The sequence below is a fragment of the Coregonus lavaretus genome (assembly GCF_964263955.1).
Source record: "Coregonus lavaretus genome assembly, chromosome: 24".
NCBI lineage: Eukaryota > Metazoa > Chordata > Actinopteri > Salmoniformes > Salmonidae > Coregonus > Coregonus lavaretus.
Genome location: NC_140011.1, coordinates 9841328 through 9861701, shown reverse-complemented (window position 1 = coordinate 9861701; position 20374 = coordinate 9841328). Strand labels below are relative to the sequence as shown.

At 43.0% G+C, this 20374-nt stretch overlaps 1 protein-coding gene across 1 annotated transcript in view; it reads left to right on the top strand.

The window, feature by feature from the left end:
• The window catches only part of LOC311099390 (formin-binding protein 1-like), a gene marked incomplete at its 5' end in the record, with an annotated part of 45243 nt that overhangs the window by 11444 nt on the left and 13425 nt on the right, over positions 1 to 20374 (top strand). The window contains 6 exons of the mRNA XM_084140091.1: positions 2392 to 2454; positions 4096 to 4200; positions 9868 to 9996; positions 10743 to 10889; positions 12631 to 12834; positions 15235 to 15423. Of these exons, the coding sequence (XP_083996217.1) occupies positions 2392 to 2454; positions 4096 to 4200; positions 9868 to 9996; positions 10743 to 10889; positions 12631 to 12834; positions 15235 to 15423 (837 nt within the window). The remainder of the gene's footprint in view (positions 1 to 2391; positions 2455 to 4095; positions 4201 to 9867; positions 9997 to 10742; positions 10890 to 12630; positions 12835 to 15234; positions 15424 to 20374) is intronic.

Sequence of the window (20374 nt, the reverse complement as noted above, 5' to 3'; positions counted from 1 at the left end):
GACAAGTTGAATCAGGTGTGCTTGTCCATGGTTACAAAAAACATGTGTACTGTTGGGGGTACTCGAGGACCAGGGTTGGGAAACACTGCTCTATCTTACCAACCAGTTTCTGTTCTGCATTTTAAAAAAGTACATTATGTTGGATGTTGTCATTACAATCTCCTGGTGTTTCACAGCGTGAGTCATACATCCTGACAGAAACATCAACCACCCCTCATTTCATCTGCCTTCCATCTCTTTCATCAAGGGCAAACTCTACATTTCTCTCCCTCTATTTCTTTATCCCCCCGCTGTTTCTCTATCACCAGTGGCGGCTCCTGAAAAAATTCTCAGGGGGGGCAATTTTTCTGATGATTTAGGTGACCTACACACATTTTTAAAAAGATATGTCCAGCAACAACATGAAGACAGGGGCCGCATATAAGTCAATACTGATATACACATTACTTGCTTCAAAAAGGCCTCATGGTTGAATTGGAAATATGTGCACCTGAGCATAATTCACAACAAGCAAGCAAGAGCTTTTGATAGAGGCTACTGAAAACATTGATGCAAGTTATTGGTAATAAGACATTTTTATAGACTTCCATATTCTGCCCTCTTGTATAGATTTGTGAAAATGAACAGTGATAGACATTTTGCCTGAAAACAGAATTTGAAAATAATTTCTAGAAAAGGTAAACACAGCTATCTGTATGGCTTTGTAAAAATGAACAACCATATTCTGGCCAATTGTATAGATTTGTAAATATGATGATGTCTCCTTTCATGCATACATTTTCAAATAAAGCTCTGCTTTGAGAAAGATCGAATGATATTGTTTAATCTTACCTTATGGCCTGCACACTGCTTGTGAAGCTGTCGAGGGCATGTTTGATGAAGACAGCATCGATGTCCTTCTTCTGTAGCTTCTGGTACAGAATGTCGACGTGGGGCATGATTTTGTGAAAAAGCCCCAGGAAAAAAATTCAATATTCTTGCTATCTATGTACCTCAGCACAAGCACCAGCTGTGTCTGTGTAGAAACGTCCGTGGTCTCGTCAGCTTGGATAGCTACGAAGTTCGCCGACTTCACCTCCTCCACAATATGTTCCCTCATGACCGCTAGCATACACTCCAGTAGCTCGTTTTGAATGGTCTTTGATGTGCCCTTGAAAACTTTAGCATTTTTAAGATGGTCATCAAACACCTCATCTAATTGTGCCACAAAGTTGACAAGTCCAAGAAAAATACCAGGGTTGGTGGAGCCCTCAGTTTCATCTTTGCCTCGCAAAGCTAACTCAAACACTCCGCAAAACTTCACACACTGGATTAGCCGGCTGAGGATGTGGCGGTTCTTGCTAACCTCATCGTTGTGGCGGCGGACAGCTAGCCTGTATCCCTCATCCAGTTGAGTGGCAATGTTCACTCTCCCCAAAGCAGACAATCTCAAACAGCTATCCATGTGGGTCTTTGACAGCTCATGTTTCTTTTCTGAAAGATGGTGCATGTCCGTTACACCTGTCGCTGTCCAAGCGGTGCTGTCTGCCGTGCCGCCTTCAGGGTGAAAGAGTAAGCAGGGGTAGCAGAAGACTGCATTAGCTACATCGCAGCCTGCTAGCCAGGTTTTTCATTCGTACCAATTTTTTGAAAATCCTCGGGTGTAGGACTTTCCCCCTTTAGTAGAAACCTGTTGAATTATTACATTTGGTCTGGGAGGTCCTAATTGTTTCGTTGCCAATTTATCTTGATTTGTTCGCCGACAAAAATGAACTTCTTTCAAAGAGACAATCGAGTTGCACTGAACGCTAGCCATCTTGACAGTAGTACGTGGATTGATTGACGCTGCTACCCGCTCTTTTCTTAGTTATGTTCATGGTTATGTTACGTATGACGAAAGCGCGTAAGTGCAAGCCCTCCCGGAACCCATAGAGATTCTATTGAAAGCTCTGATATTTGAAAAAAAAAAGATTTTACATGAGAGTCTGAGAGACTTCTGGGGCGATTTTCAACCTGACTGAAATCGCCCCAAAACGGGCGGGGCCATTTGAAGCACGACTTTAGCCTGATTGGACATTTAGTGGCAGATCAGACGTCTAGATTAGAACACTGAAAACTACTGTTGCCGTGATATAATTGATTAGAAAAAAAATCCCTTCCTTTTCCCGTTTGGCAGTGCGTCGCCCATATCGCCCTAATGAACACACCGCCCCTGTCTATCACTCTATCGAGAGCAGGATCGCTGCCCTTGATTTCTTGATCCACTGCTATTGTAGATATGATTTATAAGCTAACATTGTAATAACAAGGATCTCTCTTCTCTCTCTCTCTCTCTCTCTCTCTCTCTCTCTCTCTCTCTCTCTCTCTCTCTCTCTCTCTCTCTCTCTCTCTCTCTCTCTCTCTCTCTCTCAGCATTTCCATGATGGACGTAAAGCACAGCAACACATTGAAAGCTCATGGAAACAGCTGGAGGCGGTGAGTACTGTGTGCAGTATAGAGTAGTATTACTGATTAGAGTACTATAGTACCCTTTGTCAGAGTACTACTACAGTTATGACAGCCAAGTAGTCATAGTGTGCATGCAGTTGCTACTTTGCAGTTTAGTAGGTGAAGAAACTGAAGCCCATTACCTGGCAGTGAGAATGGCAGCTAGTCAAGATTAGTGGGTATTGAATGTATGGAACTGTTGAATAAAAATCACTAGGCAGGAATTTACACAGGATTATACTCATAATATACAGCCTTCCTCCCTAAGCCATTCCATCCCTAAGCCATTCCATCCCAATGAGAAACTAAACCAAAACAATGGCCCTTTTCTTGTGAATGAGAAAGATTGTCGAGATTAGAACAGCAGAGCTCAAAGTTTATCAACGGTCATAACTGCATCTCAGAATGAGATTGAGATTAGATCAAATGAAGAAGTAAAGTGGAGGTGGTGTCCTATGCTTCCTAGACAAGTATAGTTGTATCAAAGGTTTCATTTATCATTCATTTGACTATTAGCCTTGTTGAATGCATTGCCAGATACTGTTCAGAATGCAAGGAAGCAGATTAAGATATTACCTCATTAACAGGTAACAACAGGTCAGAAGACTGTATTCATTAATGTTATCGAGAACCTCTGCTCTCAGAACAGCTTTGTTGAGTAGAGTTTCAAGGACAGTGCAGCAGATTATTGTGCATTCCTAAAGCATTTTTCCTGGACAAGGCTAGAATATAGGGATCTTTCCAAGCTGATCACAAGTAGTGAAGCAGAGGCCAACAGATGAAGGAGTGGAAAGAAGGAGTGGAAGGAGTGTCAATGTGTTTGTTTTCTCTGTAAAGGAGAGCCTATCCCTGTGATATTTTGAGTCTGTACAGGGTGTTCCTTATCCCTGTGTGGTTCTCCTATGAGGGAGTGAGAGGAAGAGAGAGAAAACAGGAAAACAGAGAAAGAGAGAGAAGGAGAGAGAGAGAGAACAAAAAACATATGGAGAGGGGAAAACAGATAGAGAAGGAGTGAGGGACAGAGAGAAAGAGGGAGAAAACAGAGAGAAGAAAACTGGAGAGAGAGAGAGAGAGAGAGAGAGAGAGAGAGAGAGAGAGAATGTACATACATGGCAGCTCTCCTTCCTCTCTCTGTCCTCAATGTTCCCATTGTGCTAGGGGCAGCTTTGCAGGGATCAGAGTGCACCCTCACAGAACAAACACTGATTGTTCAGAGTGAGAGATGGAGGAAGGGATGGTTTTGCGCACAAACGGCCACCATGAACATTTATTTAATCTTCAGACAGACTTGACTTTGAGAGAGAGACCCTCTGGCTGTGTAAGAAGCCGCATGTCCAATATAGGATAACTGACATCTATGGCACACAATGCCTGATTTGAAACTATATGATGTCGACTCTATGTGACATCAATCCCTCTCCATTCTCCAAGTTTCCAAAGGGCATTTGTATATTAGCCTATATTATTAGTGAGTATGTCTAGGCCATACTGTATATGAGTGAAGTCTGTAGCACTATATACTACAGTAGCTATATTGCACCAACTGAGGAAATGTTATATTAGTGAGCATATCTAGGCCATAATATGTATGAGTGACATCTAAGTTAACTGTGTGACTTCTCCCCTCAGAGTAAACGGAGGTTCGAGAGGGACTGTAAAGAGGCGGACAGGGCACAGCAGTACTTTGAGAGAATGGACGCCGACATCAATGTAACGAAGGCAGACGTGGAGAAGGTATGTTCTGTCACTGCTCTCCCGCTTACCACCGACCAATCACAAGCTCTCCTGCTTAACACCGACCAACCACACGCAGGTGCTCACCGCTCTCCTGCTCACAACCGACCAATCCCTCTCTTTGTACTGTACTGTACCACAACCCCTCCATCTCTCTCTCTCTCTCTCTTGCTCTCTCTCTCTCTCTCTCTCTCTCTCTCTCTCTCTCTCTCTCTCTCTCTCTCTCTCTCTCTCTCTCTCTCTCTCTCTCTCTCTCTCTCTCTCTCTCTCTCTCTCTCTCTCTCTCTCTCTCTCTCTCTCTCTCTCTCTCTCTCTCTCTCTCTCTATCCCTCCCTCCCTCACTCACCCCATGAGGGGAGGCATCAGTAAGTTTGTTTCACTGCAGGGCTTTCTGTACAGGCTGGCATTGTCTCTCTCAGTCAGCAGCAGCACGGTAACAGTGATCTCCCTCTTCTCACCACGGCTGATAGCAGGACTGACTAAGTCCTCATTATCACTACTGGCCAGGCCATAAGCAGAGCAGCCCGTCACTGTGGCCTGCCTGTCTACCGTGTCGCTTGGCAGCACAACCAGCGTTGTGTCCGTGTGTGGGTTGGGGGAGGGGGGGGGGGGGGGTTGTGTGTGTGTACATTATTGTCTCTGTCCAACCCTCCCTCCATGCATGCTGGGAAAAGTAGTATTTGAGTCATGTGATGTGTTGTTGTCTGTTTATTTGTATAATTGTGTTTCTGCTCACCCTGGTAAATCTCACCAGTCACCAGACTTTGTGGCCTTTTATAAAAAGCCTTTGGGGTCTTGTGTCGATGTCACCTCCTGTTTCCTTAATCATCGGTCGGGAATCGGGATAGCCTCTGACGTCCTTGCCTTTAACCCACACAGTGCCGCACACGCCACGCCATGCTGCAAGGCATCATGGGTCACCACCGCCACCACCCCGGTGTGTTGCTTCATCAGCAGTCCGCCCAGAAGCGACCCAGGCTCAGAGCTCAGAGCTGACACGGTCCAGATCCGATTATGATGCTAATACAGGCCTGAACAAGAAGCCTCTATGTCCCCACTGAGACTGACTCACAGCCAAGCAGCCACAATGGGTGGGCTAAGACCATTGGCTCAGACCAGAGCAGAACTGTACAGCACTGGACTGACAGGAACTGAACTGAGATACAATATCAGCCCTGCTTCTCCCTCAGCAACAAACACAGACACATACCAAGTCTGGGAAACAAGAGTGGCACTGTGTCTGAGTCCCCTATGTTTGTGGAAATTATTTCTCAAGTTATTTCCTGCTTGGTTATGAGAAACCAACAAGTCTTTAGTCATAACAAGGATGTTTGTATTGCATATGAAGATTGGTGTTAGTCAATGTAAAATTGATGACACTCTATATAATGTTATGGTAAGGGAAGGCAACATAGCTCTTGGAGTCTTGTATGTAGAGCTTATCATGGCCAGTGGATTGTCTGATACATAAACATTCCACTTGTCGTAAACAGGCCCAGTCATAGATAAGCATGAGTCTGTAAGTACTCACACTTTGCCACCACACATAGTACACACATTGCTGTATTCTCCAGATTAGATGCTATCTAATGGAACAATGCAGCAGTGTTAACAGCTCCTACATTATTCATACATAGTATCTGTTGTGTGGGTGTTTGTCTGACACTGACCTCACTCTCATCCTTTAACATACTCAGATTCACTTTCTCGCTGAAGACATGGAGAACAATAAAATGCATAAATAGATATGATTTAATTTCCTCTTTTATAATATACCCAGCTGACATTGGGACGTTAATTTTATTTTTCCCCCTCCTTTTTTCTTTTTACATAATTTCCGGCATCTGCTCTTTTACTCTGTACCTTTTCTTTCCAACAGTTACTCAACGTTTGTCTCGTTGCTGTTGTCGTGGCAGATCAGAAACGGCCTGCTGTTATTCTGATCATAGTATAAGATGGAAAATTTGTGTTTTTCTGTTCCGGTCTGGGAATCGGAGAGCTGAGGTGGATGGCGCCTTACTATTTTAATGTGACCTGTGTTCCTCTTAACTCTCTCTCACACTGGCACAAAATATAATGGACACAAGATTGCAAACACAGTGATATCATTAGTACAAAATCATGTACTAAATCCATCACTTTCTATCTATCATGGAGTGTTTGGATCTGCCTTTTACTATTTAGTGTATTTAACCTTTTACTGCAGTTGGCTAAATCAGGGTCACACAGAGTGATTATTGGTATTCTTAAACAAATCTACTTTTAAACAAAAGTATAAACCTCACACACATGATTATGGGCTTAAAAAGAAGAAGACACCTGTACCATGTCAGATATAGAGTTGAAATATATTCAATTTAGAGTTTGCATCCCAACTTTCTATACGTCACAGAAGACTGAAATATAACAAAGCTGTTTGATATAGAAACACTGGATTTTCGTCAGGTTTTTTGAAATAATCTTTATTAATGATGAAACATATTAACAACATTCCACCCATGAGGCCAAAGAGGATGCTTTTGGTAATTGACTACAGGAAAGGGCTAGGCCAGATAAGAGGCTGCTAGATGATCCTGGCAGACAGTTCAGCCATGTGAAACCAAATACCTCCATGGGTTCTTGCTCTACTCTGGCTGAAGAGACAGATTCCCTCCTCTGTCGTTTAGAAGACCTTGGAGTATTACATCATTGGAAGGCATGACATGTCACCACCCAACCATGAATATGTTAATTTGAGTTATAGTGATGGTTGGATCACTAAGTGTTGGATTGTGTTTTATGTGTTTAGCTATCTTCTTGTGGTCTTGTGGTATGTTATCTCAAGCACTGCTGAGAGAATTCAGTAATGGGGAAACTGTTGTAAATCTTAATCTTAATACACTCCTTACTATGTTTAAGATAATAGCCGTATTCCACATGGGATATATTTGGACTAGGGAAATCCAAGGCTGTGTAGTCTCAGTTAGGTCCATATCTCAGAGCAGTCGGTATAATCAGAGAGACTGGAGTTTGTTGAGCTGGGGTTCTTGTGGTTTGGTAAGCAGCAGGTGCAAACCTCACTGCTCCCTGTCCTCCACTGATGGACAAATCCCTCAAATGACGATTTGGCTGCTTCACCGCTTAGATTTAGACAGGTCCCTGTATTGGCTCTGTGTGGACCCCATACATTCACTGAGTCTCCTATGGAGTGTTGTCTTAGTTGGAAAGCACTGAAGAACGTAGAAAAGAAGGTCTACTGCTCGGAGCCCCTCACGTCTCAGTACTCTAGAAAGGCACTATAGGCCTACCACTTGGTCTGGAGCCCCTTAAACAACCACTATTGAGGTATGTGCCCACCTCCACACAACAGATGTAGGATCTTAATTTGAGCCAGTTTGCTACTGAAGGAAAATAATCCTGCAGCAACAGGAAATGTGAATTATTATGTGGATTATAATCAATGGACATTTCAGTGGAAATTACAAACTTTAGAAGCCTTTTTAAAACTCAACTACACTGCTTTGCAGGAAAATTCCCAACAACAAGATTAATTTAAAATCCTACATCTGTATGTGTTTAGCTACTGTGGTTGACAATACCAGTGTTAAAGTAGCCCTAACATGATGTTGTTACCCTATGTTCTGGCACAGCTTTGTGTTGATTTAACCATCATCCACCTACTTTCCCTTTTCCGGATGAACTCATCCTCATTGGTCCAGGACATGTAGCTATGACTCAGTGGTGGAAAAATTAGCCAATTGTTATACTTGAGTAAAAGTAAAGACATCTTAATAGAAAATGACTCAAGTAAAAGTGAAAGTCACCCAGTAAAATACTACTTGAGTAAAAGTTGTAAAGTATTTGGTTTTAATATACTTAAGTATCAAAAGTAAATAGAATTGCTAAAATATACTTAAGTATCAAAAGTAAAAGTAAAAGTATAAATCATTTCAAATTCCTTTCCTTTCAAATATGAAGCAAACCAGACAGCACCATTTTCTTGTATTTTTTATTTACGGATAGCCAGGGTCACACTCCAACACTCAGACATAATTTACAAGTGAAGCATTTGTGTTTAGTGAGTCCGCCAGGTCAGTGGCAGTAGGGATGACCAGTGATGTTCTCTTGATAAGTGAATGAATTGGACCATTTTAATGTCTTGCTAAGCATTCAAAAGGTAACGAGTACTTTTGGGTGTCAGGGAAAATGTATGGAGTAAAAAGTATTCATTTTCTTTAGGAATGTAGTGAAGTAAAAGTAAAAGTTGTCAAAAATATAAATAGTAAAGTAAAGTACAGGTACCCCAAAAAATGACTTAAGTAGTACTTTAAAGTATTTTTACTTAAGTATTTTATACCACTGCTATGACTAAACTGGGTCCTGTTCAGCAGGAAGTGGCTAACTCTTTTGTGTGTGTGTTTTTGTTGTTGTTATTTATTTTTCTGCCATACCTTGAAGCGAAGTTCCCACAAGGTAGGTCCACACTGGGCAGAGCATGTGTTATATCTGTGGGAATACACACACACACCGTCTCGAGTTTCGACCTTATTTCTCAACGTACACACAGGTCACCCCTAAAACACAATCACCTGTTCAAGCCATGCTAGTGACCTCACCGACTCTCATTGAGCACTGTCCTATATCTGTACTCTGTCCAATACGGGACACTGTCCATATGTCCTCTCAGGTATATCTGTATAGCTCTGTATTGTAGGGTTTGTTTTTTACCTTAATAACTTATCTTTGGTGTCTTCATACCTGTTTTCTTTTTTTCTGTGTGAGAACGGAGAATTGATATCTGTCACTTCATGTGTGTAACCTTCTACTTTGCTTTACCCTTATACCGTTCACATGAATCAACATCTTGCTTGGCTTATGTAACTATGCCAGCAAAAGCATCTTAATTTTTCTCTATCCATTTTCTTCTTTCCTCAAAACAATCCCACTACCAATATCACATTTTTGTCTGTAAGGTGCATTTATGTGTGTAAGACAGTTCAGTCTCAGAATAGCTTTAAGATTTCAGATTTGTTTCAGAGATTGAAGCGTCTTCTACAGAAGAGGTGTGAGTGGCGCGCGTGTGTATTACATAGAGCTACGTAGATCAGCTGCTGTTTACTCCCTAGAGCGTCGACAGGATGTGATGGGGCTGAGGTGAGAGGATGAGGTTTTGTCAGTAGTGTTGCCGTGGTGATGTGTGTCTATCCTTCCACACACATTGCCTCTCTCACACGCATTCACGGCCTTCTGTATAGGTGTGGTAGCCAAGAGGTTGCGTCCCTCCTCATTAGCCGGCTGTGTGTGTAACTCTGGTTAATGTGTGGGTGGAGAAGTCCGGGCTAGACTGTGTCTCTGGCCTCCAAGATGTATGGGAGGAGGAATGGGGAGATGAAACCTCTCCCACCTGTCAGCAGAACTTTTTAGTCTGTGGTGAATTAATTCCTCCCGTTCAAGGGTTAAGTCGGGGGTATTTGTGGCTCCTAAGGTTCTTTCCTGTTCATGTGCGTGTCTCACTCAACATACACTGTGTGTTTTATCACCAATGGCTGCTGCTGCTACTGTGACTCCCTCCACAGACCTGCACCTGTGAGTGTGTGTGTGTGTGTGTGTGTGCGTGCATGCTTGTGCGTATGTGTGAGTAATGTTTCTGTGTGTTTGTGTGTGTGATGTGTTTTTTGTCCTCCTCAGGCGCGGCAGCAGGCTCAGATGAGACACCAGATGGCTGCTGACAGTAAGACTGAATACTCCAACTTCCTGACCAAGTTCAACCAGGAGCAGAACGAGCATTACCACACTCTCATCCCCAATATATTCCAGGTAATACAGTACTACACTCTCATCCCCAATATATTCTAGGTAATACAGTACTACACTCTCATCCCCAATATATTATAGGTAATACAGTACTACACTCTCATCCCCAATATATTCTAGGTAATACAGTACTACACTCTCATCCCCAATATATTCTAGGTAATACAGTACTACACTCTCATCCCCAATATATTCTAGGTAATACAGTACTACACTCTCATCCCCAATATATTCTAGGTAATACATTACTACACTCTCATCCCCAATATATTCTAGGTAATACATTACTACACTCTCATCCCCAATATATTCCAGGTAATACATTACTACACTCTCATCCCCAATATGTCACACGCATACACGCACGCACACACACGCACACACACACACAGCTCTGTGTGGAAGAAGAAAGTGTTCCAATTCTCGTATGACTCCCTGAGAGCCAATGAAAAATGTGCAACACCTCTAAAATATCAAATGGAAACCACAGTCCTTTTCACTGGATAGAGAACAATAGAGAGACAGAGAGAAAATTTTCAGACCTTTCGAAAGTTCTTGAAACCACTGCGCTCAGAACTTTTGGTGGTGCGTTGACCAAATGCCTATCATGTCTTTACATATAAGTCTGTTTAGTCCTACCCCCTCAGCATTGTAGTGTGGGACAACTTCAGGGCTACTATGTTATAGCAGGTGATAGTAATAACATTGTAACAACATGCTGAAAATGATGTGTTTGTGTGGGTGTGTAGAAACTCCAGGAGATGGAGGAAAGGCGGATCGAGAGGGTGGGTATGTCCATGAAGACGTACGCGGAGGTGGACCGCGAGGTGCTGCCTATCGTAGGGAAATGTCTTGACGGAATGACTAAGGCTGCCGAGTCCATTGAGCCAAAGACTGTGAGTACACACACACACACACACACACACACACACACATACACACACACACACACACACACATGATTGTGAGTACAGTACTGTACCAGGTTAGAACCATGTGGGTACTATGTGTTGTTGATGGTATTCCTCCCTCACCAGAGTCCAGGCTCTCTGTATGACTCAATTCAAAAATACTGGAGCTATGTGCCCCACGCATCTGCCTCAAATGCTCATCTGCTCAGTCGTAATAGAACCTGGGATTACAACTGGTATGACTCCTTTCCCTGAAGCCCTCTCACTCACTCACTCACTCACTCACTCACTCACTCACTCACTCACTCACTCACTCACTCACTCACTCACTCACTCACTCAGCCACCTGACTCAACCAATCACCACTGGGCTAATTTAGACCCCGTCCCCAGACACTCCTACAGTTAATGGTTTCTGAGAGCGAGCTGGGAAAACAGCAGGGTAGCAGGAGCAATAATGAGAGAAAGAGTGAAGTGAGAGTAAGAGAGAGAGAGAGAGAGAGAGAGAGAAGAGAGATATGCCTACACAGAGAGAGAGAGAGGCAGTGTGGGAGACAGAGAGAGATGAGGGGGAGATGTGAAGGAGAGTGAGAAGTGAAGGAGAGAGAGGTACGGAGATGGAGAAAGAAAGTGGAAGAGAGAGAGCGAGAAGGTTCGCTGTGAGAGCGAAAATTCACAATTACACTCACAATTAAAAAACTGTCTTTGCCAACCTCCTATCTTCGCCAAGGGGCTCTCTCTCTCTGTCTGATGGAGAATGTTGCTAAATTAAGTATCACACTACATCATGGCAGGAGGGAGCAGCTATTCTGGCTCTGGCCACTTTACTGTCTGCACACTCAAAGTTAACTAGCAGTTCCCTACAAAACTGGGAGAAGATGAACTGAAGCACTTAACCAGAAAACAAACACCCATGTTGTTATTTTATCTTGATGCATGAGTCATTCATATTGGCCAAAACAATTCTATTTTTCAAGCATTCAATCCAGTATGCTAAGATGGCGGACCATATCTTATTGCTAGCAATAGGAAATCATCAGCTTTTCCCTGGGGTGTTTGTGTGTGGGTTAGAGAAGGAGGGGTGATGACTAAGCTAAGGCCTGTGCTGTTGCCTGTTCCAGTAAACAAAGTAAGAATAACAGAGTCACATGGAATGTCTCCCTTCCATATCCTCTCTACCCAGAACCGTATATACCTCCGGGCAGCAGCCAGGCTGATGACCTCTAACCTTTGACCTTATCAGTATAGATAGAATAGAGATCAAGACCTCACAGCCTGCTGATTAATGAGCTGCTTCCTGACTGTCAGTCCCTGACCTCTGGTGTTTTCACCGAAGCTCCTGTGTGACAGATCCAGGTCATTCCCCTCTTCCTCAGTTCAGGCTGTGGAACCTCCCTGACCTCCAATCACTCTCTGCCTCCACCTTGATTGAGCTGAAGTAGTGAACTGATAACAACAACTGGAAATAGTACAATAACAAATCAAGTCATCCTGGTCTAGAACACTGTTATTTTTGTCCCATGCTATTTCTGGACTTGGTTGAGGAAAACACAATCTGGTTTTAGGAATAGAAATAAAGTGAATAGTATTGTTTCTTTAGATCAGTGTTTCTATCCTGTCTATATATTTTTCTCTATCCAGTCATATCCAAATATTTGTTTCGCCATAAGACCTAGCAGATCTGAATTTCCCCTACTATCTCTCTCCACCCAACCCCACCCCACCAGGACTCGAAGCAGGTGGTGGAGTCGTATAAGTCTGGGTTTGAGCCCCCGGGGGAAGTCGAATTTGAAGACTATGGGCCAGGCCAGTCCATGAAGAGGACTGTCTCTGAAACCAGCCTGTCGAACTCACGAGGAGAGGCAAAGGAACGACCCAGCGGGGGCAAGAGCAAGGGCAAACTGTGGCCTTTCATTAAGAACAAGAACAAGGTAACACACACACTCTCTCACACACACCTAGACCTTCGAGTATCCAAGGTCTAGCGTAGATTTGGGGAGAGGTTTTGTGACATCACTTCATTCTCCCTGGACAAGAATAATGGACAAGAATGTGCATTGTTTTTGGCCATACTGTCTGTAACATGGCTTAGATAATTGTCAGAGACTTCAGGGGACATTGTTGTAGGTTACACTGTATGTCTTGGTGTTACTGTGTAGTAAATAACAGTAACATTTGACTTTAATGTTTCTTTTGGGTTGTCATTATAGTTCTGTTGGGTTATTATTTATCGTTGTGGTAATTCTGCAGTAATTTTGGGATTACAGTACATTAGTAGTATTGTGTTATTATTTGCCACCCTTTACCTTCCCCTCCTCTGGTTACTCACTGGTCATCATCATCATCCTCACTGTCGTTGAGCCACCAACCAACTCTTAACTTTAACGTGTTAACTTAACAACAACAACCCACTAATGCATCCTCCATAACTGAGTCCCAACACTCCCTCCCCTCCTCCCTTCTTCTCCCTCTCTCTGGCGATAAACCAAACTGACAGATTAACTCACTCCTCTGCACACTGACCGTCTGTCCTGTAGCCTAATAACAGTCTCCCTCACTGACCCTCCTCTTAAACCGGGAGTCTGTCTGGAATGGCCTCTTCTCCCACAGCACAGCCCCTTGGTTATGTACGGCTAGGCTGACTAACACGGGGCCACTTGGGATGAGGGTCTAAGGTTGGAAGTGGCACCATTCGTACCTAATGGTGTCACTTCATGATAAAGCAGAGTGCTCGGGTTTGTGTGGTCGTGTGTGGCGTGTGGGTGTGCATGTCACTCACTAGCTCCGACTCCCTGCGGTTTGAGCATGTGTGTTATTTGTTTTGTGTTCGTCCAGTGATGGTGTAAGTGTGTTGTGTTCATGAGACTCTAAAGCATAAGGGACAGCTAATGACAGGGTATTTGTCCTTGCCTTTTGTGTGAGGCCATGCACATACAATATCCTGAGTGTTAAGGCGTCCACATTCCCACCCGAAACAGTTTGTGCATATATTATGATTACATTTTGTGATGTTTTTTTGATTTTGGTCTTTGGCAAGGTATGTTTTTCTGCTGTTTGTGCGCACAAAATTTTTTCTTGAGGCAAGCTGAAGTTCGGTAGCCGAAGTCTACGCCCCTTTGTCGGTGATTGGTCAACAGTAGGGATTCTTCAATTAAGTCATTCATGCAAATTTTTTAACTTGAGAAATACTGCACCAAACATCTTAGTTAGATGTGAAATTGCGCGACCAAGATCTCCTCAGCAAAAACGTCAAAATTAATGACAGATTTCTTGAGTTATCTTAGATTAATTCAGACTATTTTGAGGAAGTGTATACTGGCTACGGCATCCCAAGAGGGAGAAACAGTACTATAGCCACTTTTATTCTCGTTTTTCAAGCAAAGGTCTTTTAAGGGAGTATGCGAGCGCACTCGTTCTAACCAAAGCATTCTGACACCTTTAGGGGAACAGAATGTCCTTGAAGGACACAAACAGACACACACACACAAAGACACACACACACAGTGAAAACGTGTGAGACTTGTATCAGAGCAAAGCCAATAGGTTTTAGCATTTAGATCCTAGCCTTTGCTATATATAGAATATCTATGTCCAACTAGAACTCCTCTCTGAATTAAAAGAGCAGCGAACAATTTACTTGATTTATTTACGTTTCATTTACTTTGGTTTTAAAAGATGGGTATCCAAAGTGCTTTCATGCATGTTCTCTCACTGAGTAGCAAAGCAATGTGTCAGTACAAATTGCAGATCTCCCTCTAGTTCCCAAAGGGCTGATAGCTCATTAATTGAGCATTAAGTGGTTTGGGACTGCGAGAGTTAGGTTTCTGTGATTGAAATTCAGCAACTGTCACATCTCGGAGGATGTGGTGAATTTCTAGTCCAAGCGCTTGCATGTGATGATTTTTCCAAATAACCCACTTGCTACAAAATGGAAGCTTGCATGTGCTTTCTGAAGAACTGTCTGTTTAAATGTGTTGGGACAGTACCTTGCAATAATACTCTATTAACACTTCTAACACACTCTGTTTATAAATGTTACGACCTTCGTTTGACAAGTCGTTTTTACTTACTTCATGTTTGTTTGACAAGATTATACTACATAACAGCTGGTTACTTATGACACTGGGTTTGTTTGTGTTTGATATCTCTTTTGGTTGTGTCTGTTTCTGTTGTGGTTTTCTGTTACCTGTTTTTAACATGATTTGGGCCCTTATTTATCTCGTTTTGTGTTCCTCCCTCCTTCCTTTTTTGTCCTCTCGTTTTTTGATTCTGCCCCATTTCCTCCTCCTCTTCTTCTTGTCTTCCGTTACGGCTCCCTCTCTTACTGGTAGCTTATGTCCCTGTTAACATCCCCGCACCAGCCCCCCCCTGCCCCCCCAGCCTCCAGCCCCCCCTCACCCTCTGCTGTTCCCAACGACCCCCAGTCTCCCAAGCAGAACAAGGAGCCCCTCTCCAACCGTTTCAACGAGTTCATGGCCTCCAAACCCAAAATGACTTGCCTCCGGAGCCTGAGGCGAGGGGTAAGTGTGTGTCGTGCTGTGGGTGTTGCTGGTTGTGTGTCTGTGGGCGAGAGTGTGGTGAGTATGTGTGTGCATGCATGGGTGTGTGCTCGCCTGTCTCTGAGCTCTGTGGCACCGCTGTATGGGGGAGGTTACACTCCAGTTGGTGTTAGGCCTAAATTCTTCAGTTATCTCTTAATCATCTTTAATTGGCTATCTATTAGGTAAGTCGCTATTTGGATAAAAGCGTCTGCTAAATGGCATATTATTATATTATATTATTAGATCATCATCTTCATGATTTCCCAGTGTTCCAGAGATAACATCTCAACCTTAAAATGAAATTTGCTGGTCCAAATCTATTTTGGACAACACGGTCTATCCTCCAGCCTCCTCCTCCATACGCCGTTCTGCCTGTGTCTATATCTGTGTTACGCTTCTCTAGCATGCTTCCATAGTTCTGCTCTAGCAGAATCACATGGTCAGTCGTCTGTCTGTCTGTCTTTCCAGACATAAACTCATGAACTCTCCACCCTGTCTCCTCAATCTCCACTTTGAACTCTAAAACGTCCTTCCGCCTATCTGGGTCAAACTGAAAATCAGTAACAGTATAATGTGTTAAGATTATGCATAAAGTCAAAAGTCACAGTATATTGATTATGATGTTGCGCTGGCGCTGGCGCTGTAGGCTGATTGAGTCACTGAGTCTGTCGGGCCGGGCCTGGCTTGCTGCAGGGCTTTTTTAGACAGCAGCCCCCTGGGGTTCAACACACCCTCTTTATCCTGCAGACACACACACACACTGCAGCTATCTGGTGTCATGTCGAAGTTTTTATTCCTATATCAGCCATAACCATGATCCCTGTCCAGGTCACGCCCACAGCGCCAACAGAGCTCCCCTTGACCTCAAGAATGGGCTAACCTGCTCTCGTGTTCCTTCCGGCCTCGACTAATAAAGTTTGTTTATGTTCGTATCTTTTGAAGGGCAACAGTTAGAATGCACCAGAGCCATAGATTTCTCATAGCTCGGCCCACAACGTATGATGTCTGTGAAAGCAAAGGAACAATAGTAGTAGTAGTAAAAACAATGTTCTCTCTGTGAAATAATTGAAGGTCAGGAGAAGGAGGAAGTGGGGCGAATCTAACAGGAAGTGAACATCTCCCAAACAGGAAGTGGAGTAATGGTCATCTTCTAAACTTGGTGGCCAGGATAGTTCTATATCTGAAGCATTGTTTCCTGTCAATGTTGCAGATTCAAGTTAGTTCAATCCTGTATCACCTTTGTGTAACATTTGATGGAAGGGAAAGAAAGAAAATAAAAAAGGTCTGGTTTTTGTTTTGGTTGGGCAGGGTGACGTATTGAGCACCAGATTGCCTACAGTGAGGGAAAAAAGTATTTGATCCCCTGCTGATTTTGTACATTTGCCCACTGACAAAGAAATGATCAGTCTATAATTTTAATGGTAGGTTTATTTGAACAGTGAGAGACAGAATAACAACAACAAAAAAACAGAAAAACGCATGTCAAAAATGTTATAAATTGATTTGCATTTTAATGAGGGAAATAAGTATTTGACCCCCTCTCAATCAGAAAGATTTCTGGCTCCCAGGTGTCTTTTATACAGGTAACGAGCTGAGATTAGGAGCACACTCTTAAAGGGAGTGCTCCTAATCTCAGCTTGTTACCTGTATAAAAGACACCTGTCCACAAAAGCAATCAATCAATCAGATTCCAAACTCTCCACCATGGCCAAGACCAAAGAGCTCTCCAAGGATGTCACGGACAAGATTGTAGACCTACACAAGGCTGGAATGGGCTACAAGACCATCGCCAAGCAGCTTGGTGAGAAGGTGACAACAGTTGGTGCGATTATTCGCAAATGGAAGAAACACAAAATAACTGTCAATCTCCCTCGGCCTGGGGCTCCATGCAAGATCTCACCTTGTGGAGTTGAAATGATCATGAGAACGGTGAGGAATCAGCCCAGAACTACACGGGAGGATCTTGTCAATGATCTCAAGGCAGCTGGGACCATAGTCACCAAGAAAACAATTGGTAACACACTACGCCGTGAAGGACTGAAATCCTGCAGCGCCCGCAACGTCCCCCTGCTCAAGAAAGCACATATAATAATCTTGGGTGAGAACCTCCTTCCCTCAGCCAGGGCATTGAAAATGGGTCGTGAATGGGTATTCCAGCATGACAATGACCCAAAACACACGGCCAAGGCAACAAAGGAGTGGCTCAAGAAGAGGTACATTAAGGTCCTGGAGTGGCCTAGCCAGTCTCCAGACCTTAATCCCATAGAAAATCTGTGGAGGGAGCTGAAGGTTCGAGTTGCCAAACGTCAGACTCGAAACCTTAATGACTTGGAGAAGATCTGCAAAGAGGAGTGGGGCAAAATCCCTCCTGAGATGTGTGCAAACCTGGTGGCCAACTACAAGAAACGTCTGACCTCTGTGATTGCCAACAAGGGTTTTGCCACCAAGTACTAAGTCATGTTTTGCAGAGGGGTCAAATACTTATTTCCCTCATTAAAATGCAAATCAATTTATAACATTTTTGACATGCGTTTTTCTGGATTTTTTTGTTGTTATTCTGTCTCTCACTGTTCAAATAAACCTACCATTAAAATTATAGACTGATCATGTCTTTGTCAGTGGGCAAACGTACAAAATCAGCAGGGGATCAAATACTTTTTTCCCTCACTGTATGTGTTAAGATTTATATGGCTAAATATGAATCTCTCAACATCCTCTTCACTCCTTTTCATTATCCATATTGATGAAGTATTTCTGTTGTTTTTATATGTGTATATTAACGTTGTTAAGAATATGCGTACACATAATTTTTGTGTTAAACTTTATTTTCTTTTAGGAACTACTTATTTTAAGAGCAGTAGAGAAGTCAGTTCAAACATGAGCCGTCTGCTCTGCCCAAGCTGGCACGGGTGGCCATATTGCCTGCCCTGCTTAAACAGCTGCTCAGCTGGACAGCACCCCAGTGTCATAGTAATCCACAAGGCCTCTTAAAGAAGTCCTCTATCACTGTGGTCACACACATAGAGATCCTATTAAGTTACTAGATGGGCTATGTCAAACCCTCAAAGTTCCAGAATGGTATGAAAATGGCAACCATACATGCGGTAAAGAGGTGAATCGAACTCGACCAAAACAATGGAAATGCCATGGTAACGCAGGGGGGAAAGATCCTGAATCTCCTCATTGCTTCCCAGCAAAATTAACCTACTTTTAGGCTATTGTTTATATGTGTATTTCACACTATGTTGAGGTAAAAATGTGAGTGTATTGCTTGTATGGATGTCAACACCAACACATGTTCATGCCATTGTCACCAATCAACTGCATACAGTTAAAAACGACCACCACCGATTTCTGTGGGGAAAGGGATACCTAGTCAGTTGCACAACTGAATGCATTCAACCAAAATGTGTCATTCCTCATTTAAACCAACACCTCTGAATCAGAGAGGTGCAGGGGGCTGCCTTAATCAACATCATCAGCACCCAGGGAGCAGTTGTTGTTTGGGGTTAACTGCCTTGCTCAAAGGGCAGATGGGCAAATTTTCCTACCTTGCCGGCTCAGGGATTCAAACCAGCAACCTTTCTGTTACTGACCCAACACTTTTAACCGCTAGGCTACTTGTCGCCCAGGTATGCTAGCTATGCTACCAGCTTATACGAACGGGAGTTAGCATTCTAAACCTGAAAAGGGACAACTTCTAAATGTTACGCAGCGAAAACAGCCAAATATATCAAAATCTAACTTAGGTAAGCACATTGTGGGCCTGTTACAATACATAAATCATGATGGATTTGAGGAATATCCACTTTGTTAGATCAGATTTGTTGAATATGCGCCAATCCGGCGTCCTTCTTCTACCCCTCATTGACCTCTTTATTGCATCTACTGTGGTCAGGGAGAAATCCAAACCAGTCTAATTGGAATGAATGGCACTAGAGGGATAGGTGATGCATTTCCTGCTTTTACTTATGCAGGACAATAAAAGTAAGGCATGTGATATATCAGTAATTGTGTAATAGAATAATTGTCAACCTAAAATATTGTAATATAATTAGAAATACAATTTACACAGGTTTCTAAAAATTGCCTGTATAAATAGCCTCTAAAATATATATGTAAACAGACCATAAATGTTTGTTTTCTTGGAAAGCTGTGTTATAATATGATACAGTACTTGTTGCAATTACAACTTGTCTAAGTCCTATCATCAACTGATTTCAGCCAGCGTATGGCTGTGGATTGACTGCATTGTTTGTATGGCAGGTAATTTGAAAAATTATTAAACTTAAACTGGCTGGCTAGCTTATCACAGCATTGGCTGACCAACTCCCTTACCAAAATGGCTGACCTTTTATACTGTCATAAGAAGATTAATGTCCATTCTAGTATTCTAGTTCCTAATTCTATGGTCACACAACCCTATTTATTAGTTGATATTGTAGTACAGCACTATACTGTACATGTGCTATTAGTGAGTGAAAATATTAATATTATCACTTTAATAAACCTCAATATTGGCCTCCCTATTGGCGCAGCGGTCTAAGGCACTACATTGCACTGTTGTGGTGTCACTACAGCCTGGGGTTCATTGACCGGGAGTCCCATAGGACGGTGCACAATTGGCCCAGCGTCGTCCGAGTTAGTGGGGTGCTTTACTTGGCTCTCTAGCGACTCATTGTGGCGGGCCGTCAGTTGAATGGTGTCTCCTCCGATACATTGGAGCAGCTGGCTTCCGGGTTAAGCGAGTGTGGTTTGGCGGGTCATGTTTCGGAGGATGCATGACTTGACCTTCGCTTCTTCTGAGCCTGATGGGGAGTTGCAGCACTGAGACAAGATTGGAATCATGAAATTGGGGGTAGAAATTACAGAAAACTATTAATTAAAAAAACAATAAAGACTGAGCAAAATATTAGTTATGAAATGTGAT